This window comes from Nicotiana tabacum, chromosome 7 (genome assembly GCF_000715075.1).
Source record: "Nicotiana tabacum cultivar K326 chromosome 7, ASM71507v2, whole genome shotgun sequence".
In the NCBI taxonomy this organism is placed as follows: Eukaryota; Viridiplantae; Streptophyta; class Magnoliopsida; order Solanales; family Solanaceae; genus Nicotiana; species Nicotiana tabacum.
In genome coordinates this window covers 86,199,943-86,210,157 of record NC_134086.1, presented here as the reverse complement: position 1 = coordinate 86,210,157, position 10,215 = coordinate 86,199,943, and the positions used below count along the sequence as shown (strand labels likewise).

Genomic DNA, 10,215 nt, shown 5'->3' with positions numbered 1-10,215 from the left:
AGGTTTTTTCCACTGCCACAACTCGGGTCATATTAAGAGAGATTGTCCACAACTTGGGAACGCTCTAGGGAATACTCCAGCTACTCATGCAACATCCACAGGCTATTATTGGTTTATCTCAGCGGTAGCGGACCCTTTTCAAATTATTATTTATATATATATATTTACGTTTATTTTATTTGCGGGAATGCCCCCGTAGGCTATGTATTTTAATATTTAAGCACGTTAGATTTTTTGCTATTGAACTTGAAGTTTAATACAAATAATAAAGGGTTCACTCAATGAGTGGTAAGGGTTGAGTGTCAATCACGTCCTTCCCCAGTTTGGGGGCGTGACAATGCTAAAAGTGAATTCCTATATCTTTGCACGCATCTTGTTAGAGACTTCTTTAAATCTACGGGTTCATATGTAAAATATTTAATTTGAGGGGTATAGCTATAGTAATCATTTTATAGATTTAATTACAGAATTTCTCAAACTATTTTAATTTGAAACCTCGTGTCGTTTATGCTTCCTCATTTATTGTTGTTTATGTGCCCATTGTTTGTGTAATCAATAGTGGTACTATATACAACACCTTCATTATGCTCAACCTTAATTGTGCCCATTTTTTATGTATGTCTATATGCAGGGGCGGAGTGTTGGTTGATTGGTTGCGGGTTCGGCCGAACCCAATAGCTTTTTGTTCAAATTTTATATTTGTATTAAGAAATTCAATAAATATGTATAAATATTAATTTAGAACTCAATAACTTAAAAGAGATTATAAACCGAACCTATAAGGTTCAAATCCTAACTCTTCCTTTGTGCTTGGCGTTGCATGTGTACCTACTTAAGTCAAATATCGTCATACAAAATAAAAATTAAGGAATATTTCTTTTTATTGAGCACTTTTATTTTTGTTACTACATGCTAAGGGGATCCAAAGCGTTTTTTTAGGTGCTGTGCTTTGCTATTGTCTTTTTGTCTAAGGCTTTTCATATTCTCCAATCTCCATTTACATAAAGCTCTGACCTAAAACTACATTGATTCCCCATCCTTTTGCCCACCTCATTTCCTCTTTTTTTGATATCTAAACCAACTAACGTGGTCAAGAAGACTCCTCCCCACTTGACTGGTAGCCATGATTAGATTCTAATTGGAGGAAAAAGTTAAATCATAAATTCCACAAAAATGTTCAAAGGAAATATGTACGTCAATGCAAAACCAAGAGTCTTAAACAATTTTTTACGGTAACCATGCATCATCGCTCACGCCGTTCCACTTCATTTAACTATTAAGTAGTACTTTAATATTTTCTGCCGTCAATATATAGTGATTAAGTATATGCTTAAACCACCTAGCATATCCAAATTAGAGACATTAATTAATAGTCTTACGCGGATTAACCAGTTTTAGACGTCTTCAAAGGGTTTTTTTTTTTCATAACTTTTTAAGAAGTAAATGGTGGATAAGTATTCATCAAAAGGCACAAAAGACAATTTATGGTACAAAAGACAATTTACGTGTTAATCTGTGAACATGCCGCAAATCGCTTCTTTGGCTTTATTCTTTAGCACTTTTAAAGTCACGACAAGGCTGACCTCCACTAATATTCTAATCCACCTTCTCTTCCTAAAAAAATGCTTGAAAAATTAGCTTTTACTGTCAACCAATTCTTTTGTTCTTTTTCTCTTTTACTAATTTCTGAATTTCAAGGTAACCATTTATGAATGTGAAACAACATATATAAAAGGAAAAAGGCTCAAGCATGCTAATATAGTGGTACTTGAGGGATCCCTTTTCTCACATTTTTTAAGTAAATTTATATGTAGGGGAAAACTTTGAAGTCCCTACAGAAGCAGAAGTCCTGAAAAAATGGGGGAAAATGCAAAGCAAAAATGCCTCTTTGCATATCTCCACGCCTACCCACAAGAAGTAAAAAAGGAAACCACAAATATATTTGCCTTTGTTGATGAGCTAAAAATAATTTTATCTTAAAGAAACCTTTTTTGAACATCTGTGCTGTTTTTTAACAAACTTTGGATTATATATGTTCGACCAGTTGAAAGAGCTTGAACTTGAACCAAAAAAAAGTACTTGAGCAAAAGAGAATAGACAACAAAAATAACCTATTTTTTTGGCAGGGGGTTTAGACTAAAATGGTGCAAAGTTACTATTTATATATATGGCGTGATATTGTCCGCTTTGAGTCATTTCTTCACGGTTTTTCCCAAAAGGCTCCACTATACAAAAAAATATATTTTCACTTATACTTGTCCACTATATTATATTAAGAGAAAAATAATTTTTTTTTCCTATTTTACCCTTATCATTTACTACTCATTCCCCAAATCATCTTCCCAAGACTGTCATCATCATTTTGGGTAAAATTGTAAAATATATACTTCATTTATTTTTTTTTAAACGGGTACAAGATTAAAAGCGGATAATTAAAAGTGAACGGAGGGAGTTAATTTCTTCTCTATGTAAATGAAACAAACAAATTTTAAACCTCTGTACGGAGCAAGAAAATTCTAGTCATCTAAAGTAAAGTTTTTGTTATATTACCAACATGTTAGGATAGATCCACATCTGCACGTTAAAGACTGTGGTCCAACGCAAGATAGAATTCAGTTTCTTTATGGTAATAGAAATAGGAACATAACCCCTTTTCTCAATTTATTTACCCTTAATGTATGTTAGTACAAATGAATTTAGCTATAGTCATTTGCTAAATCTCCACTAAATATATAGAGACCTATAAACTGCAGTAAGAATACTTTTAAAAAGAACTTATGATTAGGAGAAAATAAGTTACAGGACATTGTTGGTTTGTCTCATGATGAGCTACTTGATGAGTAACTTATAGGAGTACCAAAGAACATTCTCTTACATATAAAGACTCAATTCAACTGAAATATAAAGCTAAAGCTGCAAACTAAAGTTAGAAAACAAATTAAAGCCATTGATGTCTAAAGCAAAAGGGCCCTCTATCTTCTTCACATTCCAATGTCTTCGTGTGGCTTGCACCTCCACTATCTCGGTCCCATTTTCCTATCCACTCCTCAAGAAAGCCAGAGTCCATGTTCGACCTTAAGAAATATATAATATCGACCGTGAGAATCATTATAGATTTGTTGTGTGTATATGTGATGTTGCACATATTTCTATGTGTTTTGATGCTCCTTTACTCATGTTTTAACCGCTTTTTATTGCTATTTGGTGTTAAAAATGGCCAACATGGTTTTATTATTGATTTTATGGCTAATTGAGTTGTGTGTGATGATTTAGGGTGTTTGGAGAGCAAAAATATGAAAAAAAGATGCTCCAACTAGAGGATAAGAGGGTGGACGCGTCGCATCCAACCTTGGAAAGAAAGTTATTTGGTGCACCCTTAGCAGTGAAGTCGGCCCATAGTATCCACATAGCATACGCACACCTGGGCAAAGCTGAGATGGAGGAACAAAGGGGGGATGCGAAGCATCCACCCTAGCATGCGAAGCTGAGAAGCGGAGGACGAGCTGGATGTGAAGCATCCACTCCATCATCAATCCTTGAAGCTGAGTCGGACTAGGAATAGGAGAACTTTGGCCCACGACTTTTGTATGCACTATATAAGCCAAAAACGCCTCTTTTAGATGATCTAACACACTTTTTGAAGGGAATTTAACCTAGGAAGAGCAAGGAGCCGCCGTGGAGGCCGAGTTTCATATTTCTTCCACCAAACTTTGTAATTTTTATGTTTCTTTGTATAATTTGTTGTTTGGCTACCATGTCTATATGGAGCTAAACTTCACGTTCTAGGGTTGTGGTTCTTTCATGACTATTGTTATTCGGATATTGATTTTGATTTCTTAGTTTATCATATTGGTTTATTTATTCAATCCTGCACTTAATTATTTGATTGTTTGATCATAAATTGAATATTGTCTATGAATCTTGAATTGTCTATGTTAACTCCTTATTTTTTATTTTAGCTTCTTATTTTAGTTTTTGTAGTTGTGTAGTAATTTAGTAGTACTTTTTGTAGCTTAATTTTTTTATTCTTTTTTAAATGTGAATAAAATCAGAAAAATCGAGAATTAAAAAAAAATTAGACTTTTCCCGACGATGGATCTCCTAGACAGTTTTTTTGAGGGATTAAAGTCTAACTAAAAATAGAAAAATATGCCTTTTAGGTTTTTTTAGGTAGTAATAATCTCCCGTGATTTTTATTTGTGCATCGGTTCTTTTCCATGGGATTTAATTTGAACCGGGTAGTAGTTTTTTATTTTTAGAGTAGATAAGGTATAGGAAATAAAAGGAGGAAGAATGATGAACCTAGGCGCTCTTGACTTGTTTGATAGTAGCATACTTAGGCTTTGGCATGTGTAGTATCTTTCTTATGTCTTGAAATTGTCTATGATGCTTGTATAGACTGGATAGCATGTTATTGACGCCGATGTCTCATTTACTTAACTTATGTTCACTTTGCGTTTAATGCTTAATATCTTGTGGCTCCATGAATACTTGCATTAGTTTGAGAGTCGGAATGAAACTGTCCTTAGTGAGTCATGTGCCATGTGCGATGAGGTTTTTGTGTAGTCCATGTATTGTACTTGTGTCTAGAACTTGCCCGGTATGTGAGTTGAAGCGAAATTTGAGGTGATGCTCGATTTGAGAAATGATTTTAGTCTTTATTTGGTCTTTTTGATCTTAAATTCTCATCACAAATAAAATCTATCCATAGTTAACCCTTTTGAGCCTATATACTATTATTTGGCACCCACATAACAAGCATATACCCTTTTTTATTCTCAATTGACATTGTTTTGACCCTTTTACCTCTTAAAGCACTTTAATTGTGAGATGAGCGCTAAAAGAAGTAAGAAGGAACTAAGTGGGTTGGCTTTTGAGTGGAACCAATGAAAGGAAGAAAGGTGCACTTGTTTTGTAAGATAATACACTACTAGCGAAAATTGAAAAAAAAATAGTTGGGAAAAGAGAGAGAATAAAAGAAGGAAAAATAGATATGAATAAATTGTTGTCTTGTTTTTGCTAATGGGTATGAATTAAAGTAGTGCTTAAAGAAGAAGGAAATATTTTTGGGGGTAATATTATTTGTGAAAGTGAATTGGATTGAAGAATTTGAGCTTAAAGTTGATTATGTGATGTGTTAAAGTACTTAGCAGGGTTATTCACTATTCCTATATATATCATACCCGTCCCTTAGCCCACATTACAACCATAAAAAAGTTCTAATTGATTATATATCGAGTGGGCCTACATTAGTAGAGATTTACATTATGGGCAAGCTTATGGTACCAATTGCATGCATGTGACTTCTTTTTGAGGGTGAGATATTTTCTTTGATATATATGAGTCCTTAAATTATATGTGATCATGAGATTCGAATGCGTGGATTCAACTTACTCTCTTGTTCTTGTTGAGAGGGCACATGATTTTATGAGGGATATGTAACATTATTAGACTTCTCTATGATGTGGGGTATTCAAGCCATGGGTGCATTCTGACATTGAGTCGGTTTTTGAGGCTAAGATTGTTATGAATATGTTGTCTTTGTTTGAAGATTTTTGAAGTTTGGCATAAAAAAAAGGTAAGTGTATGTGAATGCATATGCTAGAGCTTAATTGTTGCAAACAACCATGGTCATAGATGTAGTGTTCTTTGAATGATAAGAGCTAATTAATTTTGTTTCGTCCGCTTTAGTGATGTATGTTGGGCATATTTCTATGTGTTTTAATGTTACTTTACCCATATTTTAACAGCTTTTTGTTGCTATTTGGTGTTAAAAATGCCCAACGTGGTTTAATTATTGGTTTTATGATTAATTGAGTTGTGTGTGATGATTTAGGGTGTTTGGAGAGCAAAAATATGAAGAAAAGATGCTCCAACTAGAGGAGGAAAGAAGGTTATTTGGTGCACCCTTAGCAGTGAAGTCGGCCCATAACATCCACATAGCATACACACACCTAGGCAAAGCTGAGATGGAGGAACAAAGCATCCACCCTAGCATGCGAAGCTGAGAAGCAGAGGACGAGCTGGATGTGAAGCATCCACTCCAGCATCAATCCTTGAAGCTGAGTCGGACTAGGAATATGAGAACTTTGGCCCACGACTTTTATATGCACTATATAAGCCAAAAATGCCTCTTTTAGGTGATCTAACACACTTTTTGAAGGGAATTGAACCTAGGGAGAGCAAGGAGCCGCCGTGGAGGCCGGGTTTCATATTTCTTCCACCAAACTTTGTAATTTTTATGTTTCTTTGTATAATTTGTTGTTTGACTACCATGTCTATATGGAGCTAAACTTCACGTTCTAGGGTTGTGGTTCTTTCATGACTATTGTTATTCGGATATTGATTTTGATTTCTTAGTTTAACATATTGGTTTATTTATTCAATCATGCACTTAAGTATTTGATTGTTTCATCACCATTGAATACTATCTACGAATCTTGAATTGAACTCGAAAGTGGGAATTCTAGATTGCATATAGGATTGAGTAGAGCAAGTTCTTGAACCTGGGCATCGGGGAACGGATTCGCGGTTAGGATAGACATATACCTAATTGCCTTGCTCGGTTGATTTACAGGAATTATAAATGTGTTCTTATTAGTTCTAACTCCATAGACATATAAGCGTTAGGTTAGCTTGAATAGGCGAGTAAGAACTCGACAGATTCTTATGAGCAATATTAACCCTGTCAACCAATAAACCAGATAAACTAATGAGCCAATTCAATTGAAGAATATAATAGGATTGTTAGATAGCCCATGACCCTAGATCGTTTTCATCACATTGATAACATAAAAATCTGTTCTTCCTCTATTCAAAGTTCATTATTTGTTTTTCTTAATTAGTTTAGAATCAAATACTTCTAGGTTTAGTTCTTGTTTAGATAATTATGATAGTCTAATTTAGTTAATAGTTAATCACAAGTCCTAGTGGGATCGACATCCGACTTTTAGTCACTTTATTACTTGACGACCGCGTATATTTGCGTGTGCGTTTGGCCGCAACAAGTTTTTGGCGCCGTTACCGGGGACTTAGATATTAGCTATTTTTCTAAATTAGACATTTATTTTTTTTATCTATTCTTTCTTTAGTTTAGTTAGCATTTTTTTTATTTTAACATGGCATCTTGGAATGAAAATTATTCGAATGATGATTATTCTTTTTCTGATGACTCTTGCCTATATTGTGGAGGACCCCACTGGTGAAATAAGTAAAATCAATGAGAACGGATACTCACTGCCAATTTGAACTAAATCTGATCAGGTAAATACAATAAAATATTTAAAAGATAAACAATAACTATGGCAAAACTTAATTAGGACGACAGAGAGAAAATTAGTATACAACTAATCATATATAATGGAGTTAGAAGTAATTAATTAGATATTGGCCTCTCTGTTTGGCCAAGGACGGCAGGAAAAAACAGAAAGATTATGAAGAATGAGTTGCGTTATTCCTCTCTATAAGTAAAGAGAAAAAGTAAATTACTAAACTAAAGTAAGAGCAGCGGCTTCATGCTTAATTATCTTTTGCTTTTACTTTTATTTACACTCTCTTTTCAGCTCTCCAACAGTCACTTTGGCTTCTTTTTAGCAAAATTATATTCTCACCCCCACTATAAGCTGCCAAAATTTCCCTTACATAACTCCACAAACTTCATCTCCATTTCTTCTCTGTCTTCCTCCAACATTTAGAACGTACCCTTCCTTTGTTTTCCCAAACCAAAACAGCAAATTACCAACCTTTGTGAAACATGGAGATATTGTCTCAAATCTGGTCTTTCTTGGGACTTCTAACGGTGCTTCAAAACATTTTGCCTACTCAGCTTTTATCCGTGCTTCACTCTTGCTATGAATCTATTCAAGATTTCTTCAGCCCTTATTCTTACTTCGAAATCCCTGAATTCAATGGCTATTGTGGTGTTGACGTTAACGATCTTTATCGACACGTTAACCTTTACTTGAACTCCATCAATTCCTCATCCACTTGCCCTCGTCTTACACTCTCGCGCTCTAAATCTTCCAAAAGCATTTCGTACACATTGGCTCCTAATCACACCGTTAATGACACCTTCTGTGGGCACCACTTTTCGTGGACACACCAAGTCGACAACGTTCAGGACTCCGTCGAAGAAAAGCGTAGCTTCACCCTCAAACTTCCTAAACGCCATCGCCTCGAGCTCCTCAAACCTTACCTCGAGCATGTAACTGCTCGAGCTGAGGAGTTCGAGAGGGTTTCTCGTGAAAGGAGACTCTTCACGAACAACGGTCATGGTTCGTATGAATCTGGCTGGTCCTCTGTCCCTTTCCGCCACCCTTCCACGTTCGAGACACTCGCCCTCGAGCCGGAGCTAAAGACACAACTCATGGATGACCTAACTGCATTTTCAGAAGGAAAAGACTTCTACCACAAAATTGGGCGTGCATGGAAGCGTGGCTACTTGCTATATGGACCTCCAGGTTCTGGAAAATCGAGCCTCATTGCTGCCATGGCGAACTTTCTTTGCTACGACGTGTATGATCTCGAGCTTAGCAAAGTCTCAGATAATTCTGAACTAAGAGCTTTACTCATACAAACAACTAATCGGTCCATCATTGTCATTGAGGATATAGATTGTTCTATTAACTTAACGGGCGATAGGATGACGAAAACGAGGAATAACCATTCCATGCACAAGAAGAACCGGCATGTCATCGGCGATAATGCAGAAGATAACGGACGGGTGACATTATCGGGCTTGTTGAATTTCACCGATGGACTATGGTCATGTTGTGGAGAAGAGAAGGTAATAGTTTTCACTACAAACCATAAGGACAATGTAGACCCGGCGTTAGTTAGATGTGGGCGAATGGACATGCATGTTAGCCTTGGCACGTGCGGGATGCATGCCTTCAAGGTCTTGGTGAAGAACTACTTAGGGCTGGACTCGCACGCTTTGTTTGACGTGGTGGAGAGCTGCATAAGGTCAGGTGGGACCCCCACGCCAGCTCATATTGGAGAGATCTTGTTGAGGAATAGAAGGGATGCTGATGTGGCAGTAAAGTCAGTGTTGACTGCCATGCAAGCGAAGATTCTAGGTGCTGACATGGATGCCACGGAGGGTGGACACGAATATGATGACATGGCAAGGTCACCGGAGAGCATAGCTCGGAGGTTGATGGAGTCACCGGATAATTGGCCAGAAGGTTCGCCGGAGAAGAAGAAGAAGAAAGAAGGGTCAACATGGGAGAAAAATGTCAAATTCTTAGTAAGACTTAGATCGTTGACCAAGTCTGACTCAGGAAGAAGGGGTGTATAATCTTTGATTTTGCAGTCCGAAATGTATCTAATGGATGATTATCTTAGTTAGATTAATCTGCTAATCAGTGCCTAAAATGTAATGTTCAAGTATCCAGTAGTCACTACTCTTTGAAATGGAAGTCTTGGTTGGATTTGCCAGTCGTTTTATTTTGATTTGTGGTGTTCACTTTAGGGAACATTCAGATATTGTATTCAGTAGAAGTCAAATTAGTATTAAACAAGTACATAGTAGTGTCACTGGAAAGGCATCATGCTACCGTCCAAATCTTAACAAAACCTTATAAAACAATCAAATAAAGAATTCATGAGTAACCTTGACCTTAGCTGAATCCAAAGGGCAAGAAACATATATAGATGGTTATTTTGGCCGAGACGATGCGGTCATTATAAGAAGAGGCATAGAAGATTAATTCCTAGTAATGCTGGTGTCGGAAAACAGAAAGATGAGCTTTACCAATTACAACAGTAGTCGAATTCATCGATCACAAACTAAGAATTTTTACACCATCAAGTTAAATTTAAGTAACTCGTTATAACGTGTTGAATTATACTATTGATGATGTAGAAAAAATTACACAAACAGCGAATAGATTTTACTTCTCGACTTAAAATTCCTAAAATATTGGATCTGTTTGAAAAATCACCAAGTAATCAAAATTGGTGTAATTACACAACCTAGTAATTACATAGCATTGTAATTACGACGACCTATTTATTCGTCACAATATAATTATGGTGTAATTACTAGTATATTATTTGGTTGCACAAATATAATTACAAAGTTGGATTAAACTTAAATATAAATTTAATTACCAAAATTAAAAGTTAAGATATAACACATATATATAATTATAAATGATATTAAATTTGACTTTTAAGATACATATTATTTCTTGAAAACATATTAATTACCAA

The 10,215-nt window shown here is 35.7% G+C and overlaps 1 protein-coding gene across 1 annotated transcript; it reads left to right on the top strand.

The window, feature by feature from the left end:
- Positions 1-7,543: 7,543 nt before the first annotated feature.
- Positions 7,544-9,447, top strand: LOC107820818 (AAA-ATPase At4g25835). Its single transcript, XM_016647163.2, has one exon. The coding sequence runs from the start codon at positions 7,754-7,756 to the stop codon at positions 9,296-9,298; it is 1,545 nt and encodes a 514-aa protein (XP_016502649.2). The 5' UTR covers positions 7,544-7,753; the 3' UTR covers positions 9,299-9,447.
- The last annotated feature ends 768 nt before the right edge of the window (positions 9,448-10,215 follow it).

Coding starts and splice junctions, on each gene's coding strand:
- LOC107820818 (XM_016647163.2), top strand. CDS start 7,754: ATGGAGATATTGTCTCAAATCTGGTCTTTCTTGGGACTTCTAACGGTG.